Source organism: Myotis nattereri (assembly GCF_964212035.1).
Source record: "Myotis nattereri genome assembly, chromosome: 2".
NCBI classification, from domain to species: Eukaryota; Metazoa; Chordata; class Mammalia; order Chiroptera; family Vespertilionidae; genus Myotis; species Myotis nattereri.
Window position 1 is genome coordinate 164,101,892 of NC_138076.1, and position 20,235 is coordinate 164,122,126.

At 47.7% G+C, this 20,235-nt stretch overlaps 1 protein-coding gene across 1 annotated transcript; it reads left to right on the forward strand.

Annotated features, from left to right (window-relative positions):
• Positions 1 to 1,259: 1,259 nt before the first annotated feature.
• On the forward strand, positions 1,260 to 8,264 carry KRT2 (keratin 2; the record flags this gene model as incomplete). Its single annotated transcript, XM_081082258.1, has 9 exons — positions 1,260 to 1,853; positions 2,785 to 2,999; positions 3,367 to 3,427; positions 4,240 to 4,335; positions 4,944 to 5,108; positions 5,413 to 5,538; positions 6,356 to 6,576; positions 7,660 to 7,694; positions 7,783 to 8,264. 9 exons carry the CDS (start codon positions 1,260 to 1,262, stop codon positions 8,262 to 8,264), a joined length of 1,995 nt encoding a protein of 664 aa, XP_080938384.1.
• Positions 8,265 to 20,235: the final 11,971 nt, after the last annotated feature.

A 20,235-nucleotide genomic window follows, 5' to 3' on the forward strand; every position in this document is an offset into this window, starting at 1 on the left:
TACCTCTCCCATGTATTTGGCCACATGGATAAAGGAAGGACTGGGCTAAGTTTAGGTGTGGGTGCTCTGTGCACTTGGTGACTTCTGATATTCATCCAACCCTGGGTATCATTGAAGAGCCCGACTTTCTAATTGCTTAGCATACTCACCAACTGACAAAATTAAGGTATACTTGGATCTTGGAGCTATGGAAAGTCTTTGATTGCGCCCTAACTGGTTTGGCTCAGTGGAGAGAGCGTCAGCCTGCAGACTCAAGGGTCCCAGGTTCGATTCCGGTCACGGGCATGTACCTTGGTTGCGGGCACATCCCCAGTTGGGAGTGTGCAGGAGGCAGCTGATAAATGTTTCTCTCTCATTGATCTTTCTAACGCTCTATCCCTCTCCCTTCCTCTCTGTAAAAAAAATCAATAAAATATATTTAAAAAAAGGTCTTTGATTGCGACCTCTTATTGGGTGCCCAGAGTGAGACAGACACGGATGAGGAACTTTCCTTAAGCCCCTCATCTTCTGGTTTTCAAGTAGAAAAATGAGAGTTGATTGTTATAAAAACTTCTGGTTACAGGAAAGAAAACTCTCTCATCAATGCCTGGCTATTGTGCATCCCTGCTGTGCGCAGGAAGGAAAGAGGCAAGCTAGTTTGAAGAACAACAACTATTTTGCAGAATCCTAGGTCAGCTTCTTTCTGCAAGAGGATGCCTATTTCCCCACATCACCTGCAAAAGCACTTGCTAAAACTCTTGCTGGGGCAGAGGGAAAAGTAAGGAGAACGCTAATGCTGGTATTGAGGGGCTCCCACAGTCTCTAAACCTGCTATCTCCCTGATTAGTTGAACTGGGTGGAGAGCCTACACAGGCCCGAGTGGTAGCTGGCCTCCCTTGGGTTGATCCAGGTCAGGGAGCAGCATTCTGCAGAAGGTCCCTTTTCAGATTGAGAAACCCACATTCTGATCTCTCTTTTGATGATTTTACAAAAATCAAATTGCATGACAGATGCCTAGATAAACCAGAGAAGTCTGCAATCAAAGCAAGTTCTGGGATGGGGCTGATTGTAGATTTTTAATGGCTATTAGCTTGATAATCACACACCAGGAATAGCTTCCAGGTAGACCAAACCCTTGCATAAGTGGGCCCACACCCATACACACCAACACCCAGTAGCAGAATAAAAGGGGACCCTGACAGTCTCCCAATAGCAGACTTGTGTCTCCAGCTTTAAGTCTTCTCAGGAACCTTCAACTTCCCTTGCTGGGCAAAGGCATCATGAGTTGTCAGATCACGTGCAAATCTCGAAGATCAGGAGGTGGAGGAGGCTTTCGGGGCTTCAGCAGCGGCTCAGCTGTGGTCTCTGGTGGGAGCCGGAGATCAGGCACCAGCTTCTCCTGCCTGAGCCGTCATGGCGGTGGCGGAGGTGGCTTGGGCGGAGGCGGCTTTGGCAGTCGGAGTCTTGTTGGCCTTGGAGGGACCAAGAGCATCTCCATTAGTGTGGCCAGAGGAGGTGGCAGCTTTGGCTCCGGTGGTGGATTTGGTGGCAGAGGAGGTGGCTTCGGAGGTGGCTTCGGAGGTGGCTTCGGAGGTGGCTTCGGAGGCGGCAGTGGCTTCGGAGGTGGAGGTTTTGGAGGAGGCGGCTTTGGTGGAGGCCGCATGGGAGGTGGCGGTGGCTTTGGAGGTTTTGGGGGTCCTGGAGGTTTTGGGGGCCCTGGAGGATACCCTGGAGGCATCCATGAAGTCTCCATCAACCAGAGCCTCCTGCAGCCTCTCAATGTGAAAGTTGACCCGGAGATCCAGAATGTGAAGTCACAGGAGAGGGAGCAGATCAAAACTCTCAACAACAAATTTGCTACCTTCATCGACAAGGTGAGTCATGAGACGCTGGCTCCTTCTGATGCTTAGGATGCCCTGCTTCCAGTGCTACCTGAAAAGCAAACCATAGAAATTTGTTTCTGACAAGCCCGAGTTATTAGCAATATCTTAATGGGAAAGGTGCTGGCTTCGTGGGCTACCCATCATGCACAACAGTCTGCAGTGAGGAGTTATTTGTGCCCAGGGCTTTTTTGTTTTTGCCTAAATAAATAAGGTTTATGGAAAATGCTGAAAATCACCAAAAATGTGATATAGATAAGTAACGAACTGACGGGTGCAGGCCATGGGACAGCAGGTTCTGGAAGGGATTGGTAAGACATCTTCTGAGATCGTCTTTCCTTCCCTAGAAGTTATTACTGAATTCTGGGAAGCTGAATCTGAAATATCTGCTTGGGGACAAATGAAATTCCTGCCTTGAAGAGAAACATTCTCAGTTTTGTGACCCATAAAGTCTTTATTGGTGTCACGCTGGAGTGTTATAGGGTTTTCTTCTATCTCAAGGCAGTTGAACCTAAGGGATTTACAAGGCTCTTAAACACAAGACTGAGGAGCCCTGCCTTCCTGTGCTCTCACATTCGTCACCCCTAGGAGCAGTGCCAGTGGATGCCTCCTTTTGGGTTTTCCCCAGAATTTATGGGACCTTTGCCTGGAATTAAAGTAGAATGGGAGGGAAATGACCTAGAGTCTTGGGAACAGTGGTAAACAAACCGGTAGATGGTGAAGCAGGAAAAGAGTTCTGTGCATAGAGAATGCTCAGTGTACTATTAGGCGTCTGTAGAGCTTTCACGGTGTGGAGGCAGGGACCGTGTAAGCTCTGTCTGGCATGACTTGGCCCCCAGCTCAGGAGGGTGATGCTGTGTAGGCTTCTCTAGGTCCCGAAGGAAGGCAATCCAGAGCTCATGTCCTCTCCTTCTGGCCATGGCAGGTGCGGTTCCTGGAGCAACAGAACCAGGTGTTGCAGACCAAATGGGAGTTGCTGCAGCAAATTAACGTCAGCACCCGTTCCACCAACCTGGACCCCATCTTCCAGGCATACATTGGCCAACTGAAGAAATATGTGGATTCGCTCACTGCAGAAAGGACATCACAAAATTCAGAGCTGAACAATATGCAGGATCTCGTTGAGGATTATAAGAAGAGGTAGGTGGCAGAGTAAACACTGCGTGGAGATAAATATTGATCTGAGCTACCTGATCATTCACCTAGCAAGCTACTCATCTCCCAGTTGCATTTGTGGTGATAAAGGGGAGAGGCATCAGGATCTTTATCATTTTTTTTTGTGAGAAAAATATTTAGGGCTTTAGAAATTATCTTTTTTACATGTTTGAGAGTTCATTTATAGGAAAGCATCCTCATTTAGGATATCATAGTTTCAATTTAGACAATTAAAGAGTGCTTAATATTCCAAGAAAATCTTGTATTTTGGGGGGAATCCACTAGAAAAAGGAAAAGAAAAAAGTGAACGATATAGAATAGTCTAACAGCTATGTTCTTTGGGTCTCAACAGGTATGAGGATGAAATCAATAAGCGCACAGCTGCTGAGAATGATTTTGTGACACTCAAAAAGGTGAGTTAGAGAATGTCATGGCTGGGGTGGGAATGAGGGTGCTTTAGAAGCCTGTGCTACAGACAGGCTGGAAAACAACTCTGCTTGAAAAGAGAGGAGCCAGGGAAATGGGTGGGCATGTCTATCCCTGGTTCTCTTGGAAACAAAAGTGTTTCTGTAGTTCAAGCTTCTGGAGACAATTTTTAAAGATGTGCAATTTGCTAGAGCCTTTCCCATCAGTAACTTACTTAAAACCTATATTGGATCACAAAAGATGCAAGTACAGAGAACACTTAATTCTCTAAAGAGCTAAGGAAGGAATGGGACTTCCCTGCTGAAAGAAGCTGCAGGTGGTGCCGACAAAGGTTAGAAGGCGAAAGTGTGAGTTTTCAGCCTGGTTCCTATAGAGGCTTTGGTATACAGTCCAGAGAAATTCAGGAGAGATTGGAATAGACAGACAGGATGGGAGAGTTGGGGACTATTAAAAGCCACAAAGGTCATTATGTCCCATAGTGTATCAAGCAAGAGAGAGAGAATGGTTAACAAAGCTTGGTCCTATCAGAGCTCCGATGGTCTCTGTGTGTGTGTGTGTGTGTGTGTGCAGTGACCATGGGCATGGAGCCGCCAGGAGAGGCACATCGTGGACTCCATGCCCAAGAGGTCCCATGGGGACATGGCTCATCTGGAGGTACCTGGGATATTGGAGAGCAGCTAACAGGGACTGGGTGGAGTGAAGTGTTGAGAGAGGGTGGGGCCCATACCCAGAAAGATACAAGGTTAGTGAGTGAGTGGGGGGCATGAGTTTCACCAGAACCCCCTTACCTTTCTTACAGGACGTGGACAATACCTACATGGCCAAGGTGGAGCTGCAGTCCAAAGTAGATGTGCTGAGTCAGGAAATTGAGTTCATGAAAGCCCTCTTTGATGCGGTAAGGAGGCTGCTTCTGGATAGAACCCTACTTCCCCCTCTTCCCACCAAAGGAAAGTCATTCCCAATGGTTGGAAAGGTGGTATAGGTGGGGTTTATAAACTTGACATCACTCCTCGGCACCAAGAGGCTTCTATAGTGTAGGTCTTGGAGGAGAGAAATTTTCTCTGATGTCACAGGAAATAAGGCTCAGGAAACACTAGGACAACTTCCCCTTACTCCATTCCCCAGCGTTCATCTCCCTTTAGGAAGAGACCTGTCCTGTCCCTATCCTGATGTCTAGTATACTTCGGAGGTCAAATGTAACATATCTCTCTGCTCCCTGCCCAAGTGAACATACATGACTTCTGAAACATGAATTAAAATATAAGGCATTTGCCAGCAATCAGCTTCTTTCTGGAGGCACTAAACAAAACTGCATAACTGGTGAAGGCTGTCGAGGAGGCTCAGAAATACAGATTCCTCTCCTACCATTCTCAGGACAACTTTGGCAGGGGCTGAGGAACAGTGGTTATAGCACTTTAACTGCCATGCAGAGTCTGAATACTGGGGAGGGGGTGCTGCCTCACTGGGCAGAGAAGCCATGGCCAGACTTCCCGTGTGTTGCAGGAGCTGAGCCAGACGCACCAGACTATCACCGATACCAATGTCGTTCTGTCCATGGACAACAACCGCAACCTGGACCTGCAGAGTATCATTGCTGAGGTCCAGAGCCAGTATGAGGAGATTGCCTTCAAGAGCAAGGCTGAGGCTGAGGCCCTGTACCAGAGCAAGGCAAGTACTAGGTGCTGAGGGATAGCCACAGCTTCTTCTACCAGCCAGATACTGTATAAGATGGTCAGTGTTTTTATCTAATGGAAATTAGTCATCATTCCCCAGAAAAAGTGTCCACAGTACCCCAAATGCCCCCAATTGGGGTTGGCATGGAGCCCTTCTGGGGGTGTGAGATGGTCCCCAAACTCCCACAAATGCAGCCATGACATCTGGCTTGGTTGACCTTCCCTGGACCAGTATCAGACTTTCCCTGGCTCAAGCCAACCTTCCCCTCAGGTGCAACTGTCTTCCTCTTCCCATACAGTATGAGGAGCTCCAGGTCACTGCTGGGAAACACGGAGACAGCATGAAAGAGATCAAGATGGAGATCAACGAGCTCAATCGCATGATCCAGAGGCTGAAAGGGGAGATTGAACATGTGAAGAAGCAGGTGGGGACTGGCCCTGAGGACTGGTGCGGCTCCACTGGTTGAGTGGGGCTTGGGGAAGGAGGGTGTGTGTGTGTGTGCAAGTGTGTGTGTGTGTGCAAGTGTGTGTGTGTGTGTGTGTGTGTGTGTGAGAGAGAGAGAGAGAGAGAGAGAGAGAGAGAGAGAGAGAGAGAGAGAATCTGAGATGTTCTAATCTAGCATATGCTGATCCCAAATGCCTTGAGTTTAACATAACTTAAAACTTATAAGAATTTTTTAGAGTGGCCTAGGAGACATTTAGAGCAAGGAGTAGTGCAGGGAAATAATTGTGCCCACTTTTTGATTGCTTACACCAGTGAAAGGGAATAATAACAAATAAAGCAAGAGGTTGTCGGACTTGCGTGGATTGTAGCCACAGCTTCCCACTGCGTCACAGCCCTGAGCACAGCCGGCTGTGTGGTGAAGGGCAGGGAAGCAGGGAGTCGGCATAGGGCGGGACATTAGCTTTGGAAGGGATGATGTGGGGCACAGAATTTGCTCCATAAATAACAGGATTGGCGAAGCAGTCCACATCAGATGTTTCCATAACAATTTTGGCCCCGTGTTGTGAGGATCAAAGGCCTTCATGGGGAATTCAAAAGGGTACAGTCAAAGGTGACTTGGGAAGATGATGCTCCCGAGACAGCCGCAAGTCTTAGCACAGTTGTTTGTAGCCTGCGTTAACTCTGGGGCAAGTCCACACTGCCTGAGCCAGCGATTCTGGCTTCCCACACCCTGAATACCTCTGTTCCCTCTCTGCAGACTCCATTCTCTAGAGAAACCTTTTCTCCTTCTCTCCTAGTGTAAGAATGTGCAAGACGCCATTGCAGATGCTGAGCAGAGGGGAGAACACGCCACCAAAGATGCCAAGAACAAGCTTCTTGACCTGGAGGAGGCCCTGCAGCAGGCCCGGGAAGAGCTGACCCGGCTGCTGCGTGACTACCAGGAGCTCATGAACACCAAGCTGGCCCTGGATGTGGAGATTGCCACCTACAGGAAGCTGCTGGAGGGCGAGGAGTACAGGTGAAAGGCACTGGGAGGGCTGAAGGGACCCTGGCTACCCTTCCCTTCTCTCTTAGAGCCAGGGCTGGAGGCCAAGTCAGGGAAAGCAAGAATGGAGCAGGGTCTTCTGATGGCTGAGAGCTGACATCGAGATGATCCCAAGCAGAGATTCAGGACATAATGCATTATTATACAGTGGTAGATTTATTGATATGGAATGACTAATAAGGCAGAGTAAGCTACTTTAAGCAATAAGTTAATTGTAGTCTTTTCTGAAAGAGAAAGCAAAATGCTGTGAAACCAGGTTAGTCCTAGACATTTTGAAACCTTGCTTTCTGGGTCTGCGGGGTGCATTGTGATCTGGAATAGGGTTGGGACATGCGGACTGGCTGGGGCATGCTCACCCACAGCAAGCGCCAAACCTAATTCTTTGCAGGTTTCTGGAGTCATAAACAGAACCATTTTCTAACCTCCCTAAAGAGAACCTTTCTCTCCAATGTGTTTGGAAAAGTTTGTTAGTGCTATTAGCATCCCCAGTGATTTCATCTGGCTATAAGCAACTGGAGGGGGAAAGCTGCCTGGGCCCCCAGCAAGCCAGTATGACAGAGAGGGAGCTGCTGGCGCGGGCTGTGGCTCTGTGCCTGTCTGTGAGGCCAGGCCTCCTACCCGCAGCTCGCAGAGCCAATGGGAAAGATTCCAGATGCAGCAGAGGAGGGTGGGGCAGAGAGTGGGACTGGGAGTTGAAGCTCTTTCTGAACTGAATATTCACACAGTGCAGCCTCCTTTCAAAATTTCTGGCATGGCTTGGATTTTGAATATCAGACTCCCTAAAATGGATTTTTAAAAAGGGGGTGCAAAATTTGCCTTTTGATCATTTTTAATAGAGCAGAAAACTTAGATGGATTGGGATGCCAGGCAGTGTGAAAATGTGGGGCTGGTCCCATCTCTGTGATCTGGCAGCACAGAAGAGGGTGGGCTCTCTAAGGCTCTGGGGGGCTGATGCTAGAGGCTCCCTGCACATTTGTAGGTGGCACTTGGGAAGCAACATGTATGTAGAACCTAAGTGCTCTGCCCTGAGTTCTTTTCTCTCTCTCTCCCTCTCAGGATGTCTGGAGACCTCAGCAACAACGTGACCGTGTGTAAGTGGGTCCTGTCCTGTGGGTGGTGTGTTGGGTGGAGGCAGGCTGAGGCAGTCAGAACTTGTGGTAACACCGTCTTTCTCTGCAGCTGTGACAAGCAGCACTGTGTCTTCCAACGTGGCAGCCAAAGCCGGCTATGCAGGCCCTGGTTCTGGAGGTAGAGGATATGGCTCTGGAGGAGGAGGAGGAGGAGGAGGATACAGCTCTGGAAGCGGCAGAGGTGGCGGTGGAGGAGGCTACGGCTCTGGCTCCGGAGGAGGCTATGGCTCTGGCTCCGGAGGAGGATACGGCTCTGGAGGAGGCTCCAGGGGAGGCTCTGGAGGAGGTTACAGCTCCGGAGGAGGCTCCAGAGGAGGCTCTGGAGGAGGTTATGGCTCTGGAGGAGGTTATGGCTCTGGAGGAGGCTCTAGAGGAGGCTCAGGAGGGGGATATGGCTCTGGAGGAGGCTCTAGAGGAGGCTCAGGAGGGGGATATGGCTCTGGAGGTGGCTCTAAAAAGGGAGGGGGAGGTTCTCAGAAGCATGGCTCTGGTGAAGGTTATGGTTCCAACGTGAGCTTCTCTTTCACATAAAGATGGAGTCCTACTCTTGGTTCTCCCACTCCAGAATGTAGAAGCTTGTCTCTGTACATCTAATTGACAGCAAATCAAATCTTGTCATCCACCTCTGATAGCATTTTGGGGGAAAGGGATGCCCACATAGAATTTTTGAAATATCTCCTCTCCAAATAAATTAGTTGAAGCCAGTGACACCCTCTGTCCCCTGGAAAAGAATCTGCATTGCCTAGGTTTGTGCTTCCAGCCATCCTCCCACTCCCGGGCCCCCCTTGCATTGCCCATTTGGTGGTCCTCCCCACCTCCCACAAGTATTCTGTTGAGGACCCATTTCAAAGCCTGCACCTTTCCCCTGGCAGTGCCCCCAGGGAAATATGTTTCTGTGTATATAGCCTGTTTTGCTGGCTCTGCATCTAAAGTACTGTGGTCTTGGTGTCTGCACAATAAACTTCATTTGCAACTCATAGCATGTGATGTGTGTTTCATGTCAAGCCTTGGCAGAAGTGGGTAGCCAGGAGCTATTACTCATTGCTGTCTGACTTAAGACACCAGAAAATGGAGAGATCTGGAAAGGGTAAGGAAGAGGCTACCTGGGGAGGAACGTGATGCCCCGAGGCAGCGTGGCTGGAAGAGGCCAGAAGAGTTTTCCTTCTGGAAGTCTTCAAGGACAGTGATGAAGAAGGCTAGCCCTGGGGTCAGGGGGTGAGTGTGATGTTCTCAAAAAGACTTGGGCACTGTCATATTGCCAGGAAGTTGATAGGGGGATTTGTGGAAAATTCTCTTTTCCAGAAAAAGCCACTCTTCTTAAGCATTTCCCACAGACTGCCCTCCCCCCCCCCACCTCACTTTCTGAGGCCCCTTCTCTTCAGGGCAAACCAGCTGACCTCCCAAGGCTCCCATCCAGGCTGTCTGCAGCTCTGGGCTTCCAGGGCAGTTTCCTCAGCCTTCATAGGTCACAGGCTATCTATGTGCCTGCAGTCCTATGTCTCTGTGGGGGGCTCTCAACGAGGCTGAAGGGGACTATCTGGGCAACACTCTGGGACTATCAAGTGGCATCCAAAACTGAGAGACTGCTATTTTCAAGAACATCCCCCTCCCATCAGAGAAGTCCTTCAACACATTCAGCAGATGGTGGGCCCTTCTTTTCTCCCCTGTCCCGCAGCCCTCTGGGAGCCTCTGTCCCTGGGTGTCCCAAGCAAGGCGGCTTCTCCTGTGAGTGTGCAGATGATTTCAGCCCCTTCCCCACAAGGCCTTGCCACCTGACTGGGACCTCCTTGGGGGCTCAGGAATGGCCGGGAAGGTGGGATGGGCTCTTGGGGTTGGTACTAGACTGGCCAGAGTTGCACAAACGGGAGTTGGTAGCTGAGGTTGGGTTAGATGCAGCAGATGTGGCTTAAAACAACTCAGAAAAAAATACCGAGGGATTCTTTTCTCTTTCATTCTACTCTAGCTTCAAAACCTTGGTGAGGCTTTTGTTGAGTCTGAGAGCCTCTTCCTGTTCCTAGAAATTGTAGAGGCAGTTCTGAGAAATGCAGGGGGAGGCATTGATCAACAAGCTTCCCCTGTTGTGTGAGCATGCCGGGCAGGAAGTGCTCTGAAGGCTGCAGGTGGCAAGGTGACTATACACGAAGCTGCCTATTCTAGGGTGATCTGATGTTCAGAGAAGGGCCCTTGGTCAGGTGGAGAGGTCTGGGGAGGTGAAGGCATCGACTGGGAAGAAGTGCGGAGGCCCGGCTGTTATAGGGTGTATATACCATGCAAACACGAACATTACCCTACACAGGGACGAGTGTCCTAGGCATTTAGGGCTGGAAGGGAGCTTTAGCAGTCAATGAATTTGAACCTCTGATTTAGGTCAGAAAACAGGTAAGACCCCAGGTGGGCTCCACCCCTGATTCATGCACTGTTTGGAGGCTTCAGGAATGGTGAGCCCCTTGAAAACTTTCTGAGGGGAAAGAAGGCAAGGCAGGCAAGATGGCAGCTTTTACTCCCAACTACCTGAATTCCTGAGACTGTCAATGGTGTGCGTTTCCTGTGGCTCATAGCTCCTCACTCCTACCACACTGCAACACAACCCTTGTTTTCAGATCTACTCAGACACATGTTACTTTCATGTCAGACCCAAGCAAAACCAGCCTTGTGGGTTAAACTGGGGATACAGGCCTAAGGCTGGAAAGAGATCTGGCTGTAAGCAGGTCATGGAGTGAGGGGCCAGTTCGAGGAAGAGATTTTCCTTTCCCTCCTAAGAGCCCCAAGAGACTAGTCTGGAATCTGGGTCATGCCCCTCCCTCCAGGACCTCTGCCCATCTTCCTCTCAGTCTGGTAATTGAATTGTCAGATCCTGGGCTTAAAAAATAGATGGACGCAAGCAGAAGGGTTTTACAAGCTCTATTTCCATAGGCAACTGGACTAAATATTTATATTCTGATGATGTTGCAGAATAGTTGGGACACACTCCCTCTCATGGTTCCCTCCCTTTCTCTGCCTGGGAGTCCTAGTGAAAATTCAAATAAGCTTGTTTCCACCCCTTCACCAAACTCTTCCCTGTCAACTTAAATGAGAGTTCTTGGACAGCTCACCTCCTCCAGGAAGCCCTGTTGAATGGAGCACTCATGCTTCCTCTACTTGCTGTGAAGTGGGGAAGTTGCACTGGGAGTTGAGAGACTTAAATGCTGACCTTCACCTTGGGGGTGGGGGGAGATTATTGTGTGACATTACACTGATCATTTCTTCTCCCAAGGCTGATTTCTGTACCAGTTAAAGAAGATGGGATGCAGTTGTCTCCATGTTTCCCCCAAGGCTCTGGTGAAAAAAACCCTGTCTGTGCTGTTGGGTGGGCTCATTCATTAAGCCTCCCAGACTGGTGGGGGATTTGGGACACAGTCCGGAGAGAGGCTTAGAGACACAGTGTGTGGATGGGCATGAGCACCTGAAACTCTGTGTTGTTTTCATCCTATTTCATTTTATGTATTTATTTATTTATTATATTTTTAAAATTTGAAGACCCACTTGACTTCATCAAATGATTCTTGAATCGAGCAGCATCCCATTCAGCAAGTAGAAAGGAACCCCTCATCCCATTTCATTTTAGTTCAGTGATTGTCTGAGGGACAATGACTGTGGGCAAGGTACTGCCCTTGGGTATTTTGAGGGTACCAGCACTCACAGGATAGTCCATCCCACAGAGAGCTTACATTCCAGTTAGGGGATGGATGAGAAATTTACAAATAACTATTAATATAAGAGCTATTTTGGGAGCAGAAGTGGTGCATTAAGTCACCTGGGGACCTCATTCAAAATTCACATTCCTGGTTTCAACAGACTTAATGCTTTTCCCTTAAGATCGGGAACAGGCAAAAACACTTGTTGTTACTACTTCTATTCAGTATCATACTAGAATTCCCAAACAGTGCAATAATGCAAGAAAAAGAAATAAAAACATACAGATTGAAAGGAGGAAATAAAACTGACTTTTTTCATATATGATGTTATTGTTTATGTAAAAGATCTCAAAGATTCTACACAAAAGGTACTAGAACTAACACATGAGCTTAGCAATGTTACAGGCTACAAATTAGCAATAAACAGTTGGAAATTAAAATTAATAAGGCAGTATCATTTACGATAGCACCATGAAAGCATGACATACTTAGATATTCAGGTAAAAAAAATTGTGTATCATGTGTATGTTCTTGTTTTTTTCAACTGAAAAAACAACAACAATGAAAACAATAAAAAACATCTAAGTAGGTGGAGAGAGACACCATGTTCACGGATTGGAAGGCTCATATTGTTAGGATATCAATTCTTCCCAAATTGATCTACTAGTATATGTTTGACAAAATCTCAATCAAAGTCACAGCAAGACTTTTATTTGGGTAGAAATTGATAAGATTATTCAAAATGTACACAGGAATGCAAAGTACCTGAACTAACCAAAATAATTTTGAAAAAACTGTTGGAGGACTCAGACTACTTGATTTCAAGACTTATAATAATAATCAGGATAGTACGATGTTGGCCCAGCCAGCATGGCTTTGTTGGTTGAGAACTGTCCTGTGTCTTGAAAGGTTGCTGGTTCAATTCCCAGTCAGGGCACATACAGAAGGCAACAAACATCCTACATAGACCTCTCTCTCTCTCTCTCTCTCTCTCTCTCTCTCTCTCTCTCTCTCTCTCTCTCCATCCCTCTCTCTAAGTATGTCCTCAGGTGAAGATTAAAATAAAAGAAAAAGCCCTAGCCAGTTTGGCTTAGTGAGTAGAGCATCAGCCTGTGGACCAACGAATACCAGATTTGGTTCCTGTCAAGGGCTCCTCCCCAGCCCAGGCCCTGGTTGGGGCTCACGCAGGAGGCAACCAATCGATGTGTTTCTCTCACATCAGTGTTTCTCTCTGTCTTCCCCTCTGTCTTCCACTCTCCCTAAAAATCAATGGAAAAATATCCTTGGGTGAGGATTAACAAAAAATAAAATAAATAAATAAATAATAAAAGAAAAAGTAAGTATGGTGCTGGTTAAATGATAGATATATGGATTGGTGAAATGGAATAGAGAGTCAGAAATAGACTATACACACTATAGAAAAAGCAGTAACAGAAATTCTTTGTGACCTTGGGTTAGGCACATGAGACATAAGAAAAAAAGATTAAAAAACTAATCTATATCAAGATTAAAGAGAATGAAAGTCACTGTAAAGAGAATGAAAAACAAACAAGCCATAGCAAAACACAGAGGAAATATTTGCAGAACACATATCTGATAAAGTACTTGTATCTAGAATGGACTTGTATCTAGAATATATTAAGAATTCTCAAAACTCACTAGTAAGAAAACGGACTAATAAAAATGAACAAAAGATTTGAACAGACACTTTTTCAGAGGAGAGACAGATATAGCAAATAAACCTGTGAAAAGATGCTCAACAGCATTAATCACTAGGAAAATGCAAATTGAAGCCATGACGAGATACCACTGCAACCTATTGGAGTGTCTAAAACAAACAAACAAACAAGCAAGCAAACAAACAAACAAGCACTGGAGAGGATGGGGGACAACTGGAACCCTCACCCATTGCTGTTGGAAGTGCAAACTTGTACAGATACTTTGGGAAGCAATTGGGCATTTTGTTATAAAGTCAATACACACTTACCAGGTGATCTAGAACACCCAGTCCTGGGCTGAGGGAGTGTGAGTTTTGCATCTCCACCAGCAGCGTGGGAGCGTTCCAGCTGCTCCCCCTCCTCTCCAACAATGGGGATTGTCAGTCTTTGCCATTCTAATGTGTATGTATGTTATCTAATTGTGGTTTTAATAACATTTTTCAGGTGACTAGTGATGTTCAGCATCTTTTCCTGTGCTTATTGGCCATTTGTACATCTTTTGGGAAATGTCTGTTCAAATCTTGTGCAGATTTTTAGTGGGTGGCTTAACCTACTGAATTGATAATCTGGATAAGAGTCCTTTGTCAAATACATGTATTGGGACTATTTTCTCCCAGTGCACGGATCATCTTTTCATTTTTCTGAATGGCATCTAGCAAAGAGAGAAAGTTTTTAATGTTGATGAATTCCAGTTTATCAATACTTCAAAATATTTTGGGCTTTTGGTGTTCTATCTAAGATAACTTTGCCAGTCTAGTGGTCACAGATACTTTCTCCTCAAATTAAAACCTATGAAGGAAAAGAGAAAATAATAAAGAGGGTTGCATGATCATATTCTGCCTCTGCCTGGGAACCCTCAGGCCCTCCTCCTGTCATGTTGGGCACAGTCAATCTCTTCAGCCTTGATTTGGCTGTCACTTTCACCCTTTAGTTTTCTGTGACCCCCTCTTTCCCAGCCCTCACATCTACTGGGGCTCCCCAATGTCTCTGTAAACACCGCCCTCTGTCCCTGCTTCCTCCTAAACCTGCTTGAAGTTCACCACCTTAGCAGGGCTCCCAATCCATGTCTACTTGATAATTATGGATTCAAGTCAACATTTATGTATCAAGTTCTAGAGTCAGTCAGTCTTGATTGAAATCCTTTTCTAGTACTAAACCAATTGCATCATTTGGATAAAATGCTTAATCTTTTGAAATTTAGTTTTCACTTTTAAAAAATGAAAGTACTCATAGAGCTGTTGTGAGGATTAAACAAGATTGCTGCCAGAAAAAAGATGTAGGCTGAAACATTTATCTTTGTAAAATACCAATGGTAAAAACTAACATTTATTTTCATTCTCTTGAATGGTTTATGTATCACCCTGGTTAAGTGGCAAGGACAGGTGTCATTATCACCCTATTTGACAGATGACAAAACTGAGGCTGAGAAGCCCACTGACAAAAGACCACAGGAAGCAGTGAAGGCGGAATAAAAAAATCAAGGCTATGATCTTACATCCCAAACCATTCCCACCATACTCCACTCTGTTTTCCTCTTCCTGGATCTTTCCCAGTGATGGGACTGAGGTGTTCGTACAACAGGTGGGGGCTGCTACTGAGGCCCGGCTGAGCAAGCAGGGTACAGGATTCCAGGTGGGGGTGGCATCCCAGCTTCTTTGCTTGGTCTAGAAAAGGAGACCAACTGAGAGAGTGGCTGAGCCCTGCCGGCGCACGTGTGCACGCACAGTTGTACACAGTGACTTCGGCCAGGCCTGCAGCCTCAGCGGGAAGAGGAGGATGAAGGGCCTGAGATGGGACTGCTAGTCAGTGTGGGACCCGTATTTTCCTGGCCTGGGTAAAGGTTGTGAGAGGAGCTTTGATCCAGAATATTCCCTCAGGAAGCTGCCCTCACAGTTAGGGAGTGACCAAAAGAAGGGATCAGGGTCCTTGGGCCGTCTGAGTTTCTAAAAGAAGGGCTGCTCTCACTTCCCTGCAGAGGAGCTGCAGCCCTACAGAGCTTGGCTGCTTCTGTGAGGAAAGTAATGCTTGCTGATGACTTTAGGCTTGGAAAAATAGAGAGAGAGAGAACATTAAAATATTTAGCTTCAGTCAGTTTTTAAAAAGAATATAGCTATGCTCATACGGTCTCTCCAGTCTTATTATAAACCTTCCATTCTGTGCCTTGAATTCAGTGGTCTTGCTGCTTATTCAATTTTGATTTCTCCTTTTCTCACTTAATATTAAAACACAAACAAACTACGTAGTTATCATTTTTATTAACTGTATCCATTGATGGACATAGTTTATTTAATCTCTATTATTTTTTGGACATTTATTTTGGGAAAAAGATTTTTTTGGTAAGGAGGCAGAAGCAATTCCCATGAACTAGAGAAAACTCCATTGCATGTTCTCTCTTGATAACAGTTTCTAATTCATCAGCATCACTATCCTAAAGCTTCTAGGACAGCGGTCACCAACCTTTCGGACCTCTCGGACCACCAGTGGTCTGTGGACCACTGATTGGCGACCGCTGTTCTAGGAGATGTATCTTGAGTTTCAGTACCAATCTGGTAGAAACTAAAAATGTTGAAATATGAGCAATCTCAGAAAACACCCTACTTGAAGGATTTTTGTGTATAAATGCATATATGTCATATTGCTGAGGTCAGCTGATAGTTGATAGATAAACAATAATAAGCAAACCTTGCTAACTAAGCAACAATTATTTGACCTATTTGCCAAGTAGATGGTGTTATTTATTTTCTTGTCACTTTCAGGGAGCCAAACCCATGAACCTATCCTTGGCCTGCTGCCAACTCCAGGAAATATATACGGGGAGCCTTCCACACTCCAGCAGGGAAACATTAAGACACCTCTTCCCACCTTCTCAGTGTCACTCACTCCCCGTGAGTCCCGTGAGCAGGCAGGTCTATGGCCTGAAGTGCCAGAGTAGAAGTTTTGGCAGTGGCTCAGCCATCCCACCAGGAGAGCGCTGGAGATGGGCAGGAACTCACTGTCTTTCCAAAAGAGCAGCGGCTGCTGCCAAGGTTACACTGGGCGGGGAGGCTACAGTAGCTGGAGTCTCCTTAGTCTTGGTGAGAGCAGGAGCATCTCTACCAGTGTAGCTGGAGGTCTGGCTCATGGCCAAGGGGGTGGATGTTTTGGGGTGGGCAGCCTGGGTGGCCTGGGCTTTGGCTTTGGTGGTGGTTTTGGGAGACTAGGGTCAGTAGGCCCAACAGTCTGGCCTGGGGCATCTAAGAAATTGTAATCAACCCCAGCTTGTTGGAGCCTTTGGGCGTGAAGATTGACCCTAAGGCCCAGGAGGCGGAGCAGCAGTGGGAGCAGATTAAGAACCTTAACATTTTTGAGAACATTAAGAATCTTCATTGACAAGGTGAGTGCTGATTCCTGGAGACCAGACAGCCAGGCCTGGTAACTCCAGGGAGCTGCAGACAAGGCCTTTCAGCCACAATGGAAATGTGGCCAGTGGCTACCCTTTTGGACAGTGCAGGTCTGCGTTACCTGAGGTTAATTAGTTCAGTCCCTGTCTCTTAAAGCTGGTCCTGGTGGAAGGTGACCACTTGGTGTTTCATGTTCTCCAAACCTCCACAGGAGACTGGATCTGAACCTCAGCAACTTGTCAAACTTGGGGCCTTCCAGTCCTGCCCTGAAGTAAAGATGATCCCTCTTGCAGGAACAGTACATTGGAATGGGATGAGAGGTCCAGTTTGAAAGGAGTCAGAATGGTCACTGGGTGTCTTGTAAGGGACACTTTAAGACACTGGCAGATGGTTTCTTCCCCATAAGTTGCCATGTGATTCTGAGTCCAGGCGTTTCTCTCTGAGCAAACTGGCATTTTTGCTCCCAAAGCCAGGGAATGGAGACCACCAGAATCAGATAATGCCCAGTTAGTGGGCTCCAGAAAAGAAGTGGAGTGTGGAGCCAATGCAAATGATTTGGCCAGGTGATTTTCAAATTCTGTTGGTTAGGGCTGGGAGTGGGGAGTGATGTCCATAGCCTTGAGAAATCCCAACATTCAGGTCTTATCTAGTCTTACCAGCAAAAAGAGGCCAGACTTCTTATACTAGCTACCCCAAACAATCTGCTCTTGGACCAGCCTTGGATAGAGGTTTACACTGGATAGCCTTGGGGAAAATGGGGGGCAGGAAGGCTGCATCAATGGGATTTGCATTGATGGGATGCTCAGGATTGTCCGGGAAGAAAGCTCTAGTTCAGCTGACCCCCACCTTCCTCAGGGTGGTCTTCCTTAGGGAAGGTCAGTTATGAACACTGTTGCAAGGACTTCGAGCTGGGGAAAAAGAGGAGAAGCCAGTAAGGAGTAAAGTAGAATTGATGACTATGCCCAAAGCTCTGGGTTTGGGTTTGGGCGGACTTACCGGTGCAGCTGGTGCACTGAGGTACAGTGTCCTTTCATGGTGACTATAGTTGATAACACTGTATCCTATAATTAAAATTTGCTGAGAGTAGAACTTAAGTATTCTCTCTCACACACATAAAGGGTAAATATGTGATGTGATGGAGTGATAATTAACTTTCACAATGTGCTCTTTAAATATATTATAACTTTATTTGTGCATTAAACCTCAATAAAGCTGAAAAAAAAAAAGATGGGAAATTGTATGGGGTTCCTGCTTGATTAAAGTTCTTGCTTGGGCCCTAACTGGTTTGGCTCAGTGGATAGAGTGTTGGCCTGCGGACTGAAGGCTCCCAGGTTTGATTCCAGTCAAGGGCATGTACCTTTGTTGCGGGCACATCCCCAGTAGAGGGTGTGCAGGAGGCAGCTGATCAATGTTTCTCTCTCATCGATGTTTCTAACTCTCTATCCCTCTCCCTTCCTCTCTGTAAAAAAATCAATTATATATATATACTAGGGGCCTGGTGCACGAAATTCGTGCACTGGGTGTTGGGAGGGGGGGGGGAGAGTGTCCCTCAGCCCAGCCTGGCCCCTCTCACATACTGGGAGCCCTCAGGCGTTGACCCCCATCACCCTCCGATCGCCTGATCGGCCCCTTGCCCAGGCCTGACGCCTCTGCCAGAGGAGTCAGGCTTGGACAGGGGACCCCCATCTCCCCCCGATCACTGGCTCTGGCCCCCGCCCAGGCCTGAGGCCTCTGGCCCAGGAATCATGCCTGGGCAGGGGACCCCCATCTCCCTCTGATCGCTTGCTCCACCCCCCGCCCAAGCCTGAAGCCTCTGACCCAGGCTTCAGGCCTGGGCAAGGGGACCATCATATCCCCCCAGTCCCTGGCTCCGCCCCCCACCCAGGCCTGATGCCTCAGCCAGAGGAGTTGACCCTCATCACCCTCTGATCACCAATCACCGGATCGGCCCCTTGACCAGGCCTGAGGCCTCCGGCAGAGGTGTCAGGCCTGGGCAGGGGACCCCCAGCTCCCCGCGGTTGCAGGCTCTGCCCCTGCCCAGGCCTGACACCTCTGGCCTAGGCGTCCGGCCCAGGCAGCGGGGACCTGCAGTGGCAGCGGGGGCCGCCGCGATCGTGGGCTTCGCTTTAGGCCCAGGCAAGGGACCCCTAGCTCCTGGGACTGCCAGCTTCGACCGTGCCCAGCTCCCATCGCTGGCTCCACCCCTACTTCCTGCTATCACTGGCCAGGGCGGCAAAGGCGCCTGATTCTCCGATCATGGCTGGGGGGCCACATGTGTCTCTTTGGCCCCTTGAGTGTGGCTCTTCCTAAGCCTTAGGAGTACCCTAATTAAGTTAATAACAATGTACCTACCTATATAGTTTAAGTTTAAAAAATTTGGCTCTCAAAAGAAATTTCAATCGTTGTACTGTTGATATTTGGCTCTGTTGACTAATGAGTTTGCCGACCACTGCTTTAGGGTATAGGAGAACAGAGAAAAGGGAATATCTTAGACATAACAGACTTTTTAATCTATTGAATCCCATCAGATATGAAGCAGAAACAAATAATAGGACAAATGCTGAGAATGACTGGGGTGCTGAAGAAGGTGAGAGGCAGGGGCTTTCTCCTCAAATCTTAGTGCTGGATCTCCTCACCCTGCTCTGTGCTGGCTCAGCCTCCTCAGCTGTGATGAATCTCCCTCAGCTGTGTTAACCTTCCAGCCAGCACTGTGCTGAGTGCAAGGCTGCAAGAAGAATGAAGCCAACTCTGATTTCTGGCTCAGAAGTCTTGTTTTTAACTTCTTAAGAATATCACTGCTAGGTTGCACATTTACTTGGCATTGTTCTCACTCCTAATTTTCTAGATGTTTTTGGAGGTGCTCTATTGATGCTACTCTCCCTGTGGCACCCAGACAGTGCAGATAAAGCTCTTCCAGCCCACGGGGCCCGCTGCCTCTTTTTTTTCAGGATGCTGACAGTGTGTACTTGGTCACGGAGGACCTCAGGGCCAAAGTGGTGCCCTATACCAGGAGATTGAATTCCTCCAAGTCTTCTATGTGGTTGAGTTTAAGGGACTGTCTGAGCTCCCTGGGAGCCCTGGGATGCTTGGAAGACTAAGGAAGAAGGAGAAGGTTCCCTGAGCTGTCCCTGAGCTGCCCCTGAGTTTCCACGTGGCTGGTGATGAGGTAGCACTGGGAACTCCAAAAGGTGAGTGTTTTTCCCCAAGGACTGATCCATGCCCTGCTGCACAGGATCTGACCGTCAAGGAAACTCATGTGGTCCTCTCTATGGACAACAACCCACACCTGGGCCTTAATAGCATCTTCTCCGATGTCAAGACCCAATACAAGGAGATCACCCAGAGGAGCAAGGCTGAGGCTGAGGACCTGTACCAGACTAAGGTGCCCACCTGGAGAAGTGTCCTGTGCTGAGTTATGCCCAGAAGACATATAAGGGTCCCACCCATGCCAACAGGGATTGAACCACTGTATTGGCCTTGTGGTTGGTAGGATCACTTGACCTCATATGTCCTGTCCTGAAGATTAATGGGCAGGGTGCCTGTTAAAGTCTCTGGGAATTACTAGAGCTATGGCTACTTGGGGACTTGCCAGTCCTATGGGAGAGGAGGCCACCCAATTCTGCAGACTCAGGCACATTGAGACACCAAGGTGACCTTCTAACCAGTACAGTCAGCTCTTAATTCCAAGTATCATGGAAGCCAGTGTTTCAGCCAGGCCTGCTTCCTTCCA